Below are 19,695 nucleotides of genomic sequence, written 5' to 3'. Positions count from 1 at the left end.
ATAAAGTAAACATTGGTTGGTTTGATCCGTGAAATAACAGAACGGATTGTGCTTGCTCAAGTTTCGAAACTCTTATGTTAAGGATGTTTAACTTCAACCCATTTTTGGTGAATACTAAAAATACAAGTTTAAATGATGGGACGAACACAAGGATTGAGGAAACAAGGACAAGCAGATTTTTGACAATTCTGTGAAAGTTTATGGAATTTCATGGTATAATATTCTGAACAGTTTAGCAGGTAACAAAACCTTCAAAAATCAAAAGAAAATTATGGAAAGATTTTTTTCCCCTTGTCAGGATCCATCAAATTGTGACTAATGAAATCCCTTTTCTTAGTAAGTTTTAGTTTCTAAGTAAGAAAATAGCAAAAAGTATTTGATAGAGCAACATGAAATAAATAAATACAGAATAAGAAAGGTAAAGCTATCTTAAGCAAAAACAAAAAATAAAAAACAAGATGCAATACAATATTTGACGGCCATTGGTGCAACATCAGTTACGTCACACTGTCAGTTTTATGATGCCTTCAATTTGCCTAAATTCTGAATCGGCATCTTGAAATAACGATAAATTTGAGTCTATACGTAATTTCAAACAGTTTCAATTTAGAAGAAATAATATTGTAGAAGTCAGCACAAGCATTGTAAGTATTCTTCTTGAGAATAGCACACCTTTACAAGGTAAAATATAACAATTATACAACAACATCTATTCAACAATACTAAAGAGTCAACAGTTTACAGGGTGTTTCAGAAAATGTCCTGTTACTATTTCAAGGTTTGGCCATCTAGATGCCTGTGCCCTTCACAGAATGGATCAACACTAAAACAGCACCCACATAAAGCTATATGGTATGGACACACTGGCAAACAATGACTTTCATGACCAAGGAAGATTTGCTCGCAGTTGTGTCCGAATATTGTGTAGCTATAGGTGCTGCATTCACCACTAAAATGTGTGGCTACTGAATTTTCCTAATTTTTTGTGGATTTTTGAAAATCCACGTCTTTGTAACTGATGGATGGCCATGTTTGTATAAGAGAAGACAAATATGTGGCCACTGGATATAAACAGACTTTTTTGAAACACCCTGTTAGATACAAGGTCCTTTCATAGAATAAGAAGACTGGGGTGAAAGAAATTGTAAACCTAATTTGACACAGTTGTACAAGTATTTTATGTTGTCAATTTCAACCTCAGTTAACTAAGACTGCCTGCAAGTGCATTTCACAAAGGAACCAATCCATGTAGACAGTAGGTGACACAATGACTTCAGAAATGATTCCTCTTTTAACCCTTTAGCAACTAATTATCGATACTCCCCGCTGTGTTATGTCATTATCTTGTTCAAGTGGCCACTCGTTGAAGAGTCGTTGCATCTTTTAACCACTGCCTCTGCAGCTTGCAGGGAGTCTTTTAAGATAAGCACAGCTGATTATAATAGTTCACACATATAGGAAAATAGAAAAAGTTTGATAGTACAAGGGACATTGACATGAAACAGTAAACGAGAGATAGGGCATCTTAATATTCCTATCTATAAACCTTTTCAAAGTATGTGTGGTATAAAAATGGCAAGATTTTTCTTATTAGTTTTTAATCAGATTATTTAGTAAAGTACGCTACCTCAAAATATTCAAAAAGGATATTCAAAAGGATGTCAGATATGTAATACGGCATTTCCCTAGCTTTGGAAACAAGATCCCATCTTCCATGAAATGTCAGTTCGAGAAAGAAAAAAACGTGGTTGGAATAAAGAATATCTGCTGAGGAACCACCATCTTTAGAAAATGGCGTTTATGAGAAATTATTTTATTACGTCTTTAATCAATCACTTTGATCAATAAGACTATTCAAATAACTTCACAAGAAACAACACCCAATGCATTATTTTGAGTTGTGTCTGAGAGCAAGGGCTGATTGCGATGGACACATCTACAGCATGGTGGTCATACCTCCAAAGTGTGCACAACACGACATTTTACAAACTTGGATTTATTGCATGAGAGCTACATTATCCCTATGCTTACGGAAGGCAAAACCTCCCAATCAATTGACAGCCAATGACTGACTACTGTCTGTGAGCCCAATGGCTTCTAAAACATACTTCAGACACAATAGTGTTTGCAAGACCAGGACTGTACGAAAACGGATCACAAATCTAAATTGTAGGGAAAAGTGGTACAACTATAATGCCAGGGTTAGTGACAAAATGTGTTAACTGGGACTAGGGCTTTATTGTACTACCTTACCTTATCTACCCACTCCTTACCATCACAACATATCATCGCCAGGGCCGTCTTCCTGGCCAATTTTCATCATTTTTACAAAGGCAACAATGTACATCTATTTACACTTTACAGCTCAATAGCTACCAATCTAAGTCCCGAGCATGGCATAATCCTCATCTGCTAAAACCTTCACCCCAAAATCTTATTGTATTGTGCAAGCTTTTATAATTCTTGCGTTCCAGTTATGTCGAGTGTAATACAAGAAATGATCAAAAAGGCAAGGCTAGCTCTGTGAGGTTATCCAGCAAACTACTGAACCTAATCTAGCTCATTCTATGGCTAAGGTGTTGCTATAAGTTAGGGGTTTCCTAGCAGTAAAACGTGAAAGAAATCAGCAGTACAACGATTAGTGTATACGGTTTTCTGTCCAATCATGCATATGTACAGACTGATAGTACCTTTCAACATGCTAAACGGACAAACCAGATGAAACACAACGTTTTTTTTAACATGATTAATAAGAACAAGGAAACACTGGTACAGTAAGTACGGTCAACATTACTTGGTCACAAACAGACGAATCAATTACCAATATTGAATTGTCGTACAACGGCTGTAATATATTTCAAGCAAATTTTATCAGCCTGAATTTTAGTCCCTGCCTATTATTCATTCAACTATGACATTCCGTCAAACCTTTTCAGACGATCTCACGTGAACTGACGCACGGCCTGAGAAAGCATGGCGCTTTACATCCTTATAACTGATACGGACATACATGACATAGACACGACAACCTTTCACGGTTTTGATAATACAATATTTATATACAAGGTATTACAAGGTATTCTCATCCTTCTTTCTATTCGGCTTTCTGCATACAGGTACAAATATGGACTTTTCTATATCTTTAATAATTGCATCTGAAGTTCAGTAAACGTCATACAGTATAAACAAACAGTATATTTGCATGTTTGGGTCTATTCATTAGAATATTACATAAATTACGCAAATGATACACAAATAGCACAGAATCTAGTAGACACACAACACCATCATCTAACAAGGCAATAGACACCTCTTAAGGGAAACAGTAAAACTATCGGTTATGACTGTTAACAGTGCAGGGACCACTGCTTACAAAATAGGTGGCAGCACCCCCACCAACACTTCATAGCTCAAGCTCAAAGCTTACACTTTTGATAGTCCCGATTAAAATTGGACTATATTTCAACCGACATGACTGACCAATATGTATATAACAACACAAATGAAGGACCATAACTTGAATATTTTGATTTTCCCCAAGGATTCAGCAAATTGAAAACCCATCCCAAAAACCATAATCACACGCATTTTTTCATTATTGCTTGATGCAACTGCATCCAAAACTCCTTATTCATTTCATATCCTGCCGCATTTAAACAAAGTAGTTATATTCCTGCATAAACATGATAAATTACCAGGCGATCAACACCCAACAATGCTGTTATTTTCCTATTCGTAAAATCACTGCAAGAAAAGGCAAGTTTAACATTCTGCAAAACATTACAAATTTTGAGACAGATTTCTGTAATTAGTAATTGGCGTATTGGCCAATCTAATTTGCTAGGAGGCGCAGAGAGTCATGTATCTTTTATGAACTCACATGAAACGTCCTACGGGAAAATTTCCTGCGCAGAAAAACTAAACTTGCATTTTCGTGCAGAGAAAAAAAGCCACAAATTTCACAGTGGAAAATTTAGAGCCAACGGAAAGAGGAATCCACTTATTTCAAGCCTCTGATTCGCATCCCGCACCCTCAGTCGTCCGCTCATCGCCACCAGCGACACTTCTGCTAGGCGGCGCCGCTGAATCTTGAGGCACGTCTCTGAGGATTAGAAACTTTCCGTCGGGACTTAACGCAGGTGTTGGTTCCTCGGCAAGCTGTCTGGTGTCGCTGTCTTCATCGTCGAGAACTGCTATATTCGACATCAAGAGTTCCTGAAACACGAAACAGGTATCAGTCATGCATTTTCAGTAGCTTTTTCTAAAGAAGTGTAGATTTGAACTGGTTCTTATAATGGCTCATAATGGGGATACATTCTAGAGGAGGTATCCAGTCAGTGCCGCAGGTTAGAAATTTTCATAAGAAGAGATAAAATAACTTTAAAACTAAGAACATACCTGCTCTGATTTCCTATGTTGTCTCTGGGCCTTCTTCTCCTAAAAAAATAAGCAAACTTTAAATTTAAGGATTGACTTATGAAGTGGTACAGTCGCTTAGGGCTGACAATAGCGAGTACCATCATTTAAGTGAGCTAATCTACTGGAAAAACAAACTGAATTGTGTGCAACATGAACAGCAAAAAAATGACAGCAGCTTGACCCCCAACCTACAACTATTATGAGACGAACAAGGTATTCATCCCTCCTTTTTTCCAATGTTCTCAAGTCTAAATAATCTATTACACACAAACCAAGCCTCAAATGACTGATATGTCACTAGTATCAGGCCTTTTAGCTGCTTCTCTTCTGAGGGATCCTGCCAAACCTTTTTAAAGTCTAAATAATCTATTACACACAAAACAAGGCTCAAACAGAGGGACATAACACTTGTATCAGGGCTTGTAGTGACTTCTCCGCCAGGATCCTGCTGAAACCTTGATTATGATTTCAGCCAGGATATGACCAGGACCACACTTAGCTTAAGTCATTATTGTAAGACAGGGAGAGGATATACATGTATGTAAGCAACAGAAGGATACCTTTTCAGGTGCATGCATTCAAATGTCGAGAAAAAGTTAAACATTTTTAAGTCAGCTGGGTTTTCATGAAGGTGGAGTGAAACTTGATCACTTTTTGTTTTAAATATCAATACCTCAATGTCAGTATTGTTTTTTTCCCCAAACACCGCTTGGGTGATGTTTGGTGTGGTATTTTTAAACCTGTGTGTGCACCAATTTGACGTGGTAGTGTTATAAAGAGTTAGACTCCATGCATGTTATAATGATAACAATAATGAAAAGAAAATCCATAATTATATTCATTATACGATTCAATAGAGATGACATTTGATTTGTGCACCAATTAGACTTGGTAGTGTTAGAAAGAGTTAGTCTCCATGCATGTTATGATGATACCCATAATGAAAAGAAAGTCCATAATTATATTCATTATATGATTCAATAGAGATGACATTTGATAATGATCGAGTAAGAGGAGGCTGGGTATGAGCGCAATACAAGAACAACTACAGGTTTGTATAGCTGAGACATAAATATACCATGATAATATAAAGGGACAAAAAGCCACAATATTTCATAAAAGGTACTTAAAATTTAACTAACATCGCAAAAACTTTCTAGATGGGTAACAGTCATGCAAAAGTTGCTCCAGCAGGCAAAGAACTGCCTCTCTCCAGATCAATGACCCTATTGGTGGAGCTCCGTAGTGACTAGTGGGGAGAAAAAATGTCCATCTTATGGGGTCAGCTTATTGATGTCACGTTAGCCATGATCAAAATCACAGTAGCTCTGAAGTGTTTTTTGCAGCTAAAAATCCTCAGAAATGCTCTCAAACGCCATAAAATACCATTAAAAGTCACGAAAATTAACAAAAATAACTGTGAAGGGGCAGTTTTCTGACGTGAATGACAACACAGACAATGCACCTAACTTAGCCAAAGTAAGAGTGCCCATATTAGTGAGAAAAAAATGGAATCTGTGACCAAATTTACGCAATGGAAAGGTATGGTAGGTATAAAAATGCTCTCCCAAAAAATCCAAGGAAAAAAACCCAGTTTCCTCAAAACAGAAAAGGCACCACTGTCTATGGCAGTGTGAGACAGAAAGTGAAACACTGCTTCCGATTAATACAGAGTTACAGTTAAAACACCAGCTCCACTACACTGATGCGTCCAATACCCACTATATTTACATTCAGAGCGGATAAAATACCTTGACTTATGGCCATTGCCGCTGCCTTTTTCTCCTTCAAAGAAAAAATATGCATGGTATGAATTTGTAAGGTTTGGAAAAAATCTTAAGTTAAATGTGGCGGCAACATGAGTAAGTCTTATTTCCAAGAAAGGAATTGAGCTTTATGATATACTACTGGATAACAACACTTTCTGAAAGCACACAGGGACACCGGTGGTCTGCCAGGCAGGCATCAACTTTAGTTCACATTTTCATCAACATCATCATCATCAATGTCATCTTGATCCTAGAATTTTACCTAGCCGTGCATGTAATTGAACCAAAAACCATAACGAAATGTTTGTTGTAAGTTTCAATAGCTCAATATATTGTCAAATTTAAAAAGTAATTTCTGGTAGACTCAGTTCATGCTAGTGTAATATTTTTCACTTGGAAGCAAGTTATGACTATCATTGACCGGCACTTCGAATTCGTCATGATTGAAGGTAAGTGAGTAATCATAAACGTATTTTCTCGACCTGGTTCCCAGTACAAATCACGCCTTGTTTCAAATTGTACTGATGTGTTACCTCTATCTACTTCCAACAGAAACACTTGGTGAGTGATGGGACAGGTGAAAATCAAACAACATCAACTGCTGCCAGTCATTACGATTAAAGAATGGCTGCTGTCTTTTGTCTAAATCACTTGGAGGCAGATCAGCATTGGTGTCTCTAAGATTGGTTAGTATGACATATTCTATTTTCCAATCACATCGGATAGGACACACAATGCCAACAAATACATTTATTTACATTTTTCTGCACCATGCTTTTAATAGAATGAAGACAAGCTGTGAAGACACGTTTGTGAATACATAATATGTACAAAATGATAATTTTTAGTTTTAACTACCATTATTTCATCACATGCCGGGTCCTGTCAATAAGAGGAAATGAAATGGTCAGAAGAGAAAATGATGGAACGAAACGAGAAAGGGTGTCACGTCACAAATATGTTAACGTTGCACACATTGTATCGCCGCGTCGCGAGAGGAGTGTGCGCAAAATCGCCACTTTTTGAAGGGAATTATCGTCATGAGGTAAATGGCGATATAACGCAGGAGTGGCGATACAATATCGCGCAACGTTACAGGCACACAAATCAATTTGAATTGTTTGAGTTTGATGCCTACAACTTCAAGAAAAATGTGATTCGATTTAAGATTTGGTGGGCTCCAGTACAACATCATAGGGTAACCAACTTGATTTCAGATATGTACCGGGGTCACATTTAAAACGCTATGCCCCGATTTCAAACCATTTTGAATGCCATGGATGGTAATGATGTGATTTATAAAATGAAAGATAACGTGTTATGAGGGAGATGAAAACATACCATAAGTGACTGGAAAGCCAACCTGGTCGCTGCACTGATTGCCTGGCATATCTGAAAAGAAGACAAGACGATTAAGAAATGATTTCAGCTATCTGTTCACAGCGTTTTTCTCTCCTTTCCCAGCCATGACCTTAGGTCATACGGCCACCATGGTACCCAGCTGCGGAAAGCCACTGCAACATTTGTAAAGAATTTTAGAGCTGTCTGTTCTTTTCTTCGATTTTCGAATCCTAAACTTCAGTCAGAGTCGATGGGTCTACATGGTATTGCACTAGAAACACTGTCTTAAGGACAGCACTTGTCAGTCCCGAGGGTGTCCTTAACAGAAAGGTTCTACTGTATTTCACTGACCTCCTCTCCCGATGTGTTGCATTCAAAGACGTGACACGCAAATGACGGATGGCCGTCGGCACTCCCTTCCTTATTCCTAGTGATGAATGCAAATAACCTGAAACAGAAAGTTGGTTTGTTAAAGGTTGTCAGACGGTCTCTACATCACCCCGTTCTAAATCTCAACTCAGACTACTCTATAACCCGAGTTATCATTGACTGATTATTCTTGAAGGCCTTTGTTGTACTGTTCCCCAAGCTATATGGCAGGACTTTACCTGCCGGCCATGGAGGATTTCCTTCATGGCCCAGTGGAGGTGCGTTGGCCAAAGAGCTGGAAGTTAGAGCAACCTGGTCATCAAGTCTGAATTGGATGCATGACCAGCTTGTAAAATACAACTGGTGACTCGTACCTCTTGTTCTCCTTATGCGCCGACCAAAATGAAATATCTTCGAGTGCAAATTCTGTGCGCACGCTCTTATTGGTTGGGTCGAGTAGTCGCATGTTTTCGCTCGTGATCATGAGGTGAGATTCTGTCATGCGGAATATGTTATGTATTGCTCTCGCTGCCATGATCTGTCGGATTGTCTCATGGACAAGTTGCTCACCTGAAAAAAGCACGATATTTCAATCAAATTTCGTTTTGACAATCGAACACGATTTCATCATCGGCAGCTCTGGGAACATTTTCAACTTAAAATTGGTGGGCGTTAGACTGAATGAAGGCATTAACTTTTGTCAAGTTTCACTTTCACATAGCCAAGGAACCCGACAACAAAAGTTTGGATCCACTTACCACTGTCAAGTTTCACTTCCATAGAACAAAGGAACCTGACAACAAATGATTGGAGCCACTAACCTCTGTCAAGTTTCACTTCCATAGAACCAAGAAACCTGACAACAAATGATTGGATCTACTAACCTCTGTCAAGTTTCACTTCCATAGAACCAAGGAACCTGACAACAAATGATTGGATCTACTAACCTCTGTCAAGTTTCACTTCCATAGAACCAAGGAACCTGACAACAAATGTCTGGCAATAGGCTGAATTCTCTGTTGAACTGTCCGCATTGACAATGTCATCGGTGGTTTGATCAAATGGGTTGATTCTTCTGAAACAATAACATCGTGTAAGCTGTGTCATGAACGAGGAGCCGTTATCATTAACCCTTCAAGGAAAGAGAGCCACAAAGGCCAGCAAAAACCTCTTCATATTGAAATCTCAATCTATCAAGTATCTTCCAGTAAGTTCCCAAATACTCCTCAAATTCTTCTTAAAACTTGACTTGACCAACTTTTTGCACGAGGGCCCATAACTGCCTACATTCGTTTGGCCAACCACCTTAATTGAAAATGCAATCCTCTTACCCTGAAGGGTCAACAATGCAGACACATACAATATCAACACGTTGGCGAGATAGTTACATACATGTATTCAAGATCTGCACTTCATTTCAAAACGATATGGCCGGTCATTCGCTGAATTGAAAGCAGTTTTAACATTCCGCCGCCTTACCTCTGGGGTCCATCTTTCGGTGGTTGGAAGGTTTTTCCCTCATCACTTGGGGAGATCATGTCAAACTGTATCGGTGTGTCAGAGAGGAATGCGTCACCTGGAGTCGTCGGTGGTGAGGGCGGCCCAGATTTGGATGAACCCGATGCTGAATCCCTGCAATCAACGATAATCAGATCAATCCATAGCACTTATCTCTGGGTCAGGTTTCATACAAGTTAACTGAGATTATCATTATCATTCTTCTGGTAGGTATCTTTTGGGGTGTCGCAGAAAAAGCTGTGTTAAGCAGTGGCCCAATGTTATTCAAGGTATTCATGTAGTTTACAACAAGGACCACTGGCATTACAATTTAAAACAGCTGTAATCCTATATGACCAACAAAGTTTGTTTAGAATGGATAATGACTGATCATTTATTGGCACATTTACTGGGCACTTCTTCTGGCATCAAAAAAGTTTTTGGGGTACTATCTCCAAACCTACCCTGAAGCGGATCCCTTTATTTGTGGGGAACCTTCCGATACTGACGTAGGCCTCTGCTTATTCTTCTTGCGAGTTGGCGTCTTGTCCTTGACATAGCCTCCTTCTTTGACCACATTGTTTATAGTACATGTCCACTGGAACATGAAAATAACTTGTTATGTTATGGTACAAAGTACAGTAGACCACTCTATTAAGGACACCCTCAGGACTGGTAATGCTGTCTTCAATTGAGTGGTGTCCTGATTACAAAGATCAAGTTGAATGGAAATGACCCATTTGAAACACTGGTGTGACGTAACCAATAGCCTCCACCAGCAGGCTGACTTTATTACAGGAGTAACTGGCAACGCAACCGATGCCAGTTAAGGAAAATCTTACCTCTTCTTTGTCTCTATCATTCTCAGCTTGGAGTATCACAGATCTAGAATGGAAGTGAAAGAAATAACAAAAGGAATTGAATGGAATTAAATGGCTGCAGTGGGCAGGCACTTCAAGGCGCGAGATCCAAGCTTCCCAGACTGAGATGCCAGTAATTGAACGCATACATAACGTTTGTAAAAGTGAAAAGACGTGATAGTCTGTTCTCAAGGCCAATGATCAGACCCACAAGGTAATTCTACAGCTGTCCTTATTGCTTCTTTATTTGTTCATTAGGACTAAATATTATTCTTATATATCTATTTAATAATACAATTATAATCACTGCAGCATTCCGAAATCGAAATCATCGGCAACTCACTTTTTGCTTGAAGGTGAAACGACTTGGAAAACAAATCTCCGATCGTCTGCTTCGCATGGTACAGCTCGAGTTCCTTCCTCGTTCAGGTCCAACACCAGACAGCCTGCCACCTGGAGGGGAGAGAAGGAACATATCAGCTGTCTTCCAAACACGCCAAACTCACTTTTTTCATTCTAACGCCTGTACATAAGTCGGCACTCAGTCAGGAGTCAGTGATAGTTTTTCTGTTGGAGCACCTGGCCTCATTTGCCGCTTGAATGACCCATTTCATTTCCCAATGCATTTCATTCTTAAGGCATTATTTCCGGCACGAACATTTGTCGAGATGTGATTTATCTTGATGGTGTCTCAAAGGCAAACTGTATTTCAAAAGATTCTGAATGTGATCTACAGAATCCTAAACCCCCTTTTTTTGTTGATGAAACACCACCCCACAAAAGATCTTTTGGTCATAAAACAGATCTGCATCATATGTGAACTAATACCCGTACACAATGTCTACATACCTCATCTTTGTTCTGAATCATTAAGTTTCCTCCCTGGATAAAGAAATAGCACCGTTCCCACTTATGGCTCAGAATCTCCTTCCTGAAAAAATAGATATACTTTATACGAACAGGCAGAAGACACCTTTGGTTTTGAATGCATCACTACTGGTCAAAGTGGTAGAACAATGCACAGGTCTTAGCTAATCAACAATCAAGTTCTAATCTAACAGTCTACATTCTAAAGAAGCACTTTAAATGTCAGCAGTGGTAATCGTACTTACTTCCGTATGAAAAGATATCCCGCTTTCTGAGTTAGAGTGGTATTGGGAGGGATAAACGGCATATCGCCCACAGGTTCTGCATAGTATAGGTGATGACTCTGCTGTTCCAGGGCGTCAATAAAGTCGACCGTCTTTTGCGTTTCATGGTTCATCTCTTGGTGCACACTGCCAATAAAAGAACCCGGTAATAAACTTGTAAATTTTCGTGCGTCTTAATTTTTTCCGATGCATGAAATATATTTTTTGATTCTTTTTTGCTGTATGGTCATCTTCAACTGGCCAAGTAGCATCACCCGAATCTGGAGATAGACGCTTTTTCGACAAGAAGTCCATTTCTTTGGAACCAGCTGCCGGCCCATATCAGGATGGCAGAAAGTACCATTTCATATAAGCAGTCACTAAAGATATGGCTGTGTGGGAGACATTTTGAAGGGTTGGCGCTTTGAACACGTTTACATGGTGAAAAGGCGCCCCCTATTAATCTGTATGTAATTATATGTTATGACCCTATGACACAGCTGGACCACAATGACACTGATCTTGATTAGGTTAATTCACCCGATGAAGTCACACCTACCCTTGACAACTAGCACTTGTATTGCCCAAGAATTCCTCCACCTCAGGTTTGACAATGACCTCCTGACACATGGCAAAGAACGATCGATGTGCGTGCATATAACCTAGCATCGGCTCCAAGAATGCATACTTCCTCTTGTATTGGAGTGCATTCAGTGACGAGTAGTAATGAAGGTTGGTCTGAAAGGATAGATAAAGAAATGTTTAACACTCAATGACAGGATCTAAAAGTAACAGTAAAATCATTATCAATGCCATGAATCTTTCCGGGTGATAACTGTTTTGTCCATGTGCTCCAGGTGCTGCACCTGGACAAAAAGCATGGTGAAGAACCTTGAGGAGGTGTATTTTGGTGATATCACAATTAAGCTGTCTTACCTGGTGAAACTTCTTCCTCATAACATACAGTTCTTCATTTGAATCAATTCTCTCTTTTTCGTTTCTCGACTTCTTTGATATCTTCATATATTTATTCATGGCATTTTCATGTTCTGAAGAAAAAAACATACACAAGATGACAGGAGTATTCTGAACGTTGGTGTGGGGCCGGTTCATAATGGGGATTCCTGCCTCCTCGAAATAAATTTCTTTTGTATCTAAAGTCATAATATGCTTTTTGAGGTGGAAAAATCGAATCAAGGGGTCATTTTACAAAAGAAAATGGGGGTAGGGTCATGGCAGAGTCTGTCGGATGACCGGAAACGAGACATTTATAACACTTGAGTTGGTACATCATCTTATACTTACCAGAGCTTGAGATTTGAAACATCTCGAACATGGTTGAAATTTCTGAAGAGAAAGAACAAGAATTCATAATTCAAAGCAACAAACACGTTTTATATCGATGCTAACTGGTAAAGTCCTTACTGGTAAATAATATGTAAATGCACATAGGCCTACTTTCTAGTAAAATGTGTGAGAACACATACCTTCTAAGTCTGCCTGTAAGAACCTATTGATGGGGTACATCATGCTATCTCCAAGTTGTGTTGCCAAAATCTGCTGCATAGAACTGATCTGTAAAGGAATGTTGGCAATTTATCGTATTGATTTGCATCAATGAAACGTATTGCAGTGCAATGCATTCTATATTAGCTATGAAGAGGACAAGGTCTGATATTGCTACAGCACCACTTTTGATCATCGGAAACATGGTGGAGAGAAAAGTACATACCTCATCCAGGTAACCAGTGAACTGCTTAATTGTCTCTTTGAGTATGGTATCATCATTGTCGAGAGGGAATTTCTGAAACAAATGTGAATCAATGTCAACTTTCTGAGAGTGAGATAAGAGTATCTTATGATAATAAAGGACTGTCATTATTATGGTTGTGATGTCTTCATTATTTAGTGCACAAAAATTTATTCTTTCTGGCAGGTAAAAGCTTTCATCCCTCCACAGACAAATGTTGATGATGCATACCTGGATGTCATAAGTCTTTAGTAGGTGGGACAAGGAGGCAGTAGCAGCACTTAACTCGCACTGAAAATAAAACAATTGAAACTTGTTTGGTAAGATCTGCAACTTGACATTAAATACCAGTACAACCTCTCTGATAAGGACACCCTCCGGTCTGACTTGTACTGTCCTTAAAGGGAGGTATCCTGATTACTGAGAGGTCAAATTGATTGGAAACAATCAATTTGGGAACAAAACTAGTGTCCTTAATAGAGAGGGTGTCCTTGATAGGGACCTGTTTGCTCAGAGAGGCTCCACTGTACATGGACAGGGCAAGAACTCTTAGTTCTTACAAAGTGGCCACCTTGCCAGAGGGATGGTCTCTCACTTATTTATAGTTCCCAAGATCAATGAAAACACTCTCTGCTTGAGAGAAAGGGAGTACATAACCAAATCAAAATATCTGAGAGCGAAACTAGCTTAGCGCCATACGACTGGATCAATAAGAAAATCAATTACGCCCCGTAGAGAAATCAATATACCAGTCTCAGATGTGCATTGTTAAGTAAGTAGAGTCTGGTTATGTCATGTATGTGATATGCATTGGAATGGCATATCCATATTACACAGTGTTGTTCGAGAGACGACTACATCTACATGTTGGTTGTCAAGGTGTTTATGATGCATCCATTCACCATTGACGGATATATTAACACTGTCTATTGTTAGTACTGATACTATCTGTTGAATTACTTGCCCTGCTTAGGTCATAATCAGATCAGTCCAATTCAGTTTATAAATAGAACAATAAAGTAGTCTCCTGAACACTACTGTAATCAAATCTCAATAAATTCCCATTCTCATTCTCGTTTTCAGCCAATACATGTGGCAAAAGATTGAAACATGAATTTTTTAATTTGATTACCTGGGCCCTGTGAACTCTGTCACAACAACGATGGTAGTGCTGAGCGAAGCCCTTCAGCATCCAAGCATCCTTCTCAAACACGCCAAGCAAGTTCCTCGTCTGTAAAAAACAAGAGTGTGTCCGGTGTCTATTGGGTTTTTATATCAATATCAATCATGGGCACAAAGAAAATACCTGTGACATCTGCTATTGATGCAACAACAACACAACAACAGATGTTGTCTGACCTATTGTTGGGTTCCAATTGGTGCCAACTCAGGCCTTTGGGAATTGACAGCAATTCAATCATGGCATACTGAATTTTGTTATCACAGTCTACGGACCCTAAGTCTACATTTAAGTGTTCGTGGACCTAATCTGCATGTATATCCAGCACACTAAATTTACCTTCTAATTCAATCCAGATGTATACTCACCACCACAAGCAGTGAACCCAGGCCCCTCTCTTTCACAGTTCAGGGTGAGCTAGTGCAGTGCTTGTTCATTAAAAACTTAATGTATAAATATGTCTTTGTATCAGAGATGTGACCATGCTAAGTTTGTCTCTGGTTGTGACAATGTAAAGACACTTGGCATATTTTAGTTCAGATTTTTTTGTAATGTCAGGTGGCACTACCTACCTGACGGTCGTGATTGTAATGTTTTGTGGTTGTGCAATTCTATATACTTCAGTTTACGTATTCAAACAGCAGTTTATTAAGGGCGTTCACGGTACATGAAGTTTTGGTTATTTGTTATGGGAACGTCACGGAGACCGTTACAGTCAGGGATGAACACAAAAATGTCAAAAATTATGCCAAGAGAGCAGGCCAGAGGCAGAGCCAGAAACTGAGAAAGAGGACTGAGGAGGATGGAAGGGGGTGGGGCACAACATCATCGTTATACCTGCGGACTGTCTGCTAATGCATCCTCCAGGTGTAGTTTTTCTATTCCAGGCATATTGATGCTTATGTTCTTCGACTCAAAATGATAATCGGCTACTAAATTTGTATTTTATCAGCGATTTTCTGAATGCAAATCGACTTGTCAATGTTTTGGTACAGCCATTTTTCGATTGACCGTGAGATAATTTAGGGACGCTGTGATTCGTTGAAAAAAAGCACCCAGATTTCTTTAATAAATTAGATATAATTCTATTTCAAAATCTTCTGTCAATGATTTATAGTTATCTCTCCAAATTCAACAAATTTTATATTTTTATTGAAACAATAATTGAATTAAATTCACAGTTCCGCAAATACCGTGACGTCAGAAACCAAAATGCCGGTCGAAAATTTAGAAGAAGAGGGACTCGATAAAAACCCTAATTTACAGCTGGCCCAATGGCGATTTCTTCTTGGGACAGAAAAGAATATCAACAACAAAAAGGCTAAGCATGATTTGTTGGAAGCCCTTAAGGCAGATAGTACGTAAATCGTCCTGAAATTCAATAACTTGTGTGCCGGCTTTGTCAAAAATGTTGATTCATCATGGAGAATACACTATTTACCGAATTTCGGATGAATCACATTTTCGGACAGACCTTTTGTCCAAGTCTCTGTTGCAGGTGCCTATCGCCTTCTTATAGTTCTGTAGGATGTAACTCAAGGACCTCATGCTTTAATCTTCTGATTCCTGAAGAAAAAATCCTTTGATTGCAAAAATATTTCTTTTCAAGTTGCACTTACCCGTTACCGTACTGCTAACGTTGCATGATATTGTATCGCCACGTTGTGAAAAAATTGTCCGATATATCACCACCATTTAATGGGAAATAATGTCATGACGTAAATGGTAATGTAACGCAGAAGTGGTGATACAATATCGCGTAACGTTACTTGAACTCACTCTGCTGTGCAGATTTGCTACTCTGCTGCAGTCATAATCATAGAGCTGAGTGAAAGCCATAACAAACAAGTTCCAAACAAATAACTCTATGGTCGCTTACCAATTTATGTTTATTGTGTCTCAACCCCCTCCCGAGTTGTCCAACGGACTAGTACAAAGTTGACTATGACAACAACTGAAGACAATTGGGTGGGATACTTGAAATGGATAGGCCCCTGACATGTTTATGTCAGCTCTGAATACTCCATAGGCCACTAAGAATTTACTATCATTGTTTTGTTTCAGATATGGCCCCTCTTTATGAAGAAATTTGCAAAGAGCTGAAATGGAAAGTGGATGTAACCCTCTTGAGTAAAATGCAGAAGTCCAACGAGGATGAATTGAAGAAATTAGATGAAGCTATTGCCGACGCAGAGAAAAACTTGGGTGAAACGGATGTCAGAGATTCAATGATGAGAAAAGCAGAATATCTGTCCAAAATTGGTGACAAGGTTTGGATCAATTTCGGTTCTTATAGGGAATGATAATGTAATATTAATTAGTAATCGTACAAGATTAAAATAGAGAGAAGTTTCCTCTAACTTCAAAATGTTCAGTTTGTTATTCTGCATTTTCAGCCACATGTAAACCTAATTGTGGCAGAAACAACACAGAGCCCATTGTATTTGAGCTAAATCTTCGTGTCAACGCACCTTTTTGGTTGACCATATTCAATAAAGGACAGCAACTTTAACATGTCTAATTTCATGACTTTTGAGAAGAGCCGAAAATATTCTAGAATCTAGAAACCCATCAAAGATCTGGCTTTTGCTCAGGATCTGGCTGGTGCAGTAACCTGACAGTGATTGTTGGTCTATAAACTGAATGCTAAACTTTTACTGAACGCCTTGTTTGAAATCTCTTTCAGGAAGCAGCACTGACTCAGTTCAGAAAAACTGGTGAGAAAACAACCACTCTGGGTTATCGTCTTGACTCGGTCTTCCATTTAATCAGACTCGGTCTCTTCTACATGGATCATGATCTTGTTACCAGGAACTTGGAAAAGGCACAGAGGTAAGAATGAGAAGTTTTATAGGCTTTTATAAGAAAAGTTCTTATCATATCAAATTTGTTATAACCTTTGTTGATAAGTAAAGGTGACCTTGCCATGAAAACTTTCGGTTATTTTCCATTTTAGTTTGATAGACGAGGGAGGAGACTGGGACAGACGGAACCGTTTGAAAGTTTACCGAGGGACGTACTGTATGGCCATCCGTGACTTCAAAACCGCAGCAAATCTCTTCCTAGATACTGTGGCGACATTCACGTCTTATGAACTCATGGAGTACACATCGTTTGTGACCTACACAGTCCTATGCAGCATGATTGCTTTGGAAAGACCCAAACTCAGAGAAAAGGTATGTGTTGTGCTGTTATTGACAAAAAAGGTGTTTGTCTTGAAATTCCATTAGAGTGTCAAGGAGAGAAATGCAAACTTGCAAATTTTGATTTTTGTTGTGCAGTTTTGAATTTGTGTTCTGATTTTGATTACAGGCCGTGAAGGGATCTGAAATATTAGAAGTGTTACACAGCCTGCCAGAAATCAGACAGTTCCTCTTCTCTCTCTACAACTGCCAGTATGGCGATTTCTTCAAGTCTTTGGGTAAGTTGATTTTGGTACATTTGGAAATTTGGAAAAGACTAGGGCTCCATATAACTGCTGCTTGAGAATATGGACTATAGGATCTATGTCTAAGTATATTCTGCAGGACTCGGTTTTGATGAACAGAAACAGGTCATTTGGCCGGAAGCAGCATCACTGCTGAAGACCTGCAGCTAACAGCCCCCCTAGTGTTGGTTCTTGACTTTATTTTCCACTTTTCCAGCAAATATTGAAGAGTTCCTGAAGCATGACCGCTTGTTGGCACCACATTACCGATACTACGTCAGAGAGATGCGCATCCTTGCGTATTCACAACTTCTGGAGTCCTACCGCAGTTTGACACTTGACTATATGGCGAAGGCATTTGGTGTTAGCGTGGACTTAATTGACCAGTACGTAGAAGTTGTTGATCTATTTCTTCTGAGAATAACTTCATTACCACATTCTTACTTTTCGAATTCAGTATGATAGAATATAAGTAATTTTATGGCCCTCTTGCTGATGACATAAAAGCACTTATATTGTGCAGTCATAGGTGCCGCAGTATAGATGTTTAAATGGGCTAGCGGACATTAGATTAGTTCCTGTAGATGGCGCAGTGAGGCATGTACCTTTTCAAAACCTGTGAAGACATCATAACAATGGGAATGATATTAAGTCTGATTTCATTTTCAGGGAATTATCCAGGTTTATCGCTGCTGGGCGCCTTCATGCGAAAATAGACAAAGTTGGAGGAATTGTTGAGACAAACAGGCCAGATAGCAAGAATCACCAATACCAGGTAAGTAAAAACAGACTCTGCAACATACAAGTTCATTGGATCTCACAGTCAAATATATTATCAGTGATCTAACTTCGAGCTAGATTCAGTGAAAACATACTTGTCCAGGCCTGCCATTCCAAAAGGCATCAACTGGTGTGAGTGTCCTGTAGATGGCAGCACTTGATATATGGTTACACTTCAAGCCCTGTAGTCCAATCTTGTCATTGCATTGGTTTGCCTTTTTGCGTAGGCTTATTGCATGCACTTCAATTGAAACTTATTCCCTAAATGTCTGGTTTCTATTTCAGACCACGATCAAACAGGGAGATTTACTTTTGAATCGGATCCAGAAGTTGAGCCGTGTCATCAACATCTGAAATTGCTACATCATCGAAATGGAAATCATGTGCTCATCCAGTGGACACTCGGTACAAAACTTTGACACTCAGTCAAAAAGACTCTTTCATCTTCATAAAATGGAACTGTGCAAGAAATTTTGTTCATTATGCAGATTTGTCTGCTCCAGACCTTCCTTTGCTGCCTTTTGGGGGGAAATAGCCTCAGAAAAATGCTGCCAACATCTCAGCAGCCAGCCTCCTCCTGACGGAGTAGCAATCCTGACCACAGAATGACCGAGCACTGAAATTTTGAATCTGTTGTTATTTGGAGAGTATAAACAGCCTTCATCACATTATGAAATGGGAAAACCTTAGGTTCTACTTGTCAATTGTACATGTATGATTTCATCTAAAGCTGTCTATTTGGCTTGGTACAGATTTTTTGTAAATAAAGTCTTCTTGTTGTAAAAATAAGTTTACTTCTGTTATTCCCCTGGATGTAACTTATTCCATCATAATGTTGAGTCCAAACAGTAATGCAACCCACTGATCTGACACCAGACCAGGCGCTTCAGAACTGCCCACTCTGGGACACTTGCACTGGCCACATGGTCAAGAACTGCCCACTCTGGGACACTTGCACTGGCCACATGGTCAAGAACTGCCCACTCTGGGACACTTAAGCACTGGCCACATGGTCAAGAACTGCCCACTCTGGGACACTTAAGCACTGGCCACATGGTCACACGATGTTGGCATCTCACTTTACATACATCAATGCAAAGTAACAACCTGATGTTACCAGCTAACATATCTAACTGGGCCCCAGTCCTCCCCAGGGAGGATCAGTCAATGTTT

The 19,695-nt window shown here is 39.3% G+C and overlaps 2 protein-coding genes across 5 annotated transcripts; one reads left to right on the top strand and one right to left on the bottom strand.

Annotated features, from left to right (window-relative positions):
* Positions 1 to 337: 337 nt before the first annotated feature.
* LOC135490711 (DCC-interacting protein 13-alpha-like) lies at positions 338 to 15,314 on the bottom strand. Of its 4 annotated transcripts, none has more exons than XM_064776098.1 (21): positions 15,153 to 15,314; positions 14,268 to 14,366; positions 13,367 to 13,426; positions 13,118 to 13,189; positions 12,873 to 12,960; positions 12,691 to 12,732; positions 12,322 to 12,434; positions 11,945 to 12,123; positions 11,368 to 11,532; positions 11,105 to 11,186; positions 10,599 to 10,708; positions 10,238 to 10,280; positions 9,860 to 9,993; positions 9,378 to 9,530; positions 8,846 to 8,973; positions 8,273 to 8,468; positions 7,881 to 7,977; positions 7,530 to 7,580; positions 7,047 to 7,070; positions 4,399 to 4,437; positions 338 to 4,215 (listed from the first exon to the last, which is right to left on the bottom strand). In XM_064776098.1, exons 1-21 carry the CDS (start codon positions 15,204 to 15,206, stop codon positions 4,006 to 4,008), a joined length of 2,139 nt encoding a protein of 712 aa, XP_064632168.1. In that variant the 5' UTR covers positions 15,207 to 15,314; the 3' UTR covers positions 338 to 4,005. The 4 variants fall into 4 exon arrangements, with proteins under 4 accessions (XP_064632168.1, XP_064632170.1, XP_064632171.1 ...); XM_064776100.1 differs by having other exon boundaries at positions 8,846 to 8,970; XM_064776102.1 differs by lacking the exon at positions 7,047 to 7,070 and adding an exon at positions 6,171 to 6,204 and having other exon boundaries at positions 4,079 to 4,215.
* Positions 15,315 to 15,520: 206 nt separating this feature from the next.
* On the top strand, positions 15,521 to 19,300 carry LOC135491124 (26S proteasome non-ATPase regulatory subunit 6-like). The gene is made up of 8 exons (XM_064776790.1): positions 15,521 to 15,672; positions 16,380 to 16,585; positions 17,002 to 17,147; positions 17,272 to 17,491; positions 17,628 to 17,736; positions 17,960 to 18,128; positions 18,412 to 18,517; positions 18,808 to 19,300. The coding sequence occupies exons 1-8, from the start codon at positions 15,528 to 15,530 to the stop codon at positions 18,874 to 18,876; spliced, it is 1,170 nt and encodes a 389-aa protein (XP_064632860.1). The 5' UTR covers positions 15,521 to 15,527; the 3' UTR covers positions 18,877 to 19,300.
* The last annotated feature ends 395 nt before the right edge of the window (positions 19,301 to 19,695 follow it).

The sequence above is a fragment of the Lineus longissimus genome, chromosome 7, assembly GCF_910592395.1.
Source record: "Lineus longissimus chromosome 7, tnLinLong1.2, whole genome shotgun sequence".
Lineage (NCBI taxonomy): Eukaryota > Metazoa > Nemertea > Pilidiophora > Heteronemertea > Lineidae > Lineus > Lineus longissimus.
The sequence above is the reverse complement of the archived record's forward strand: the minus strand, read 5'-3'. Positions and strand labels throughout refer to the sequence as shown.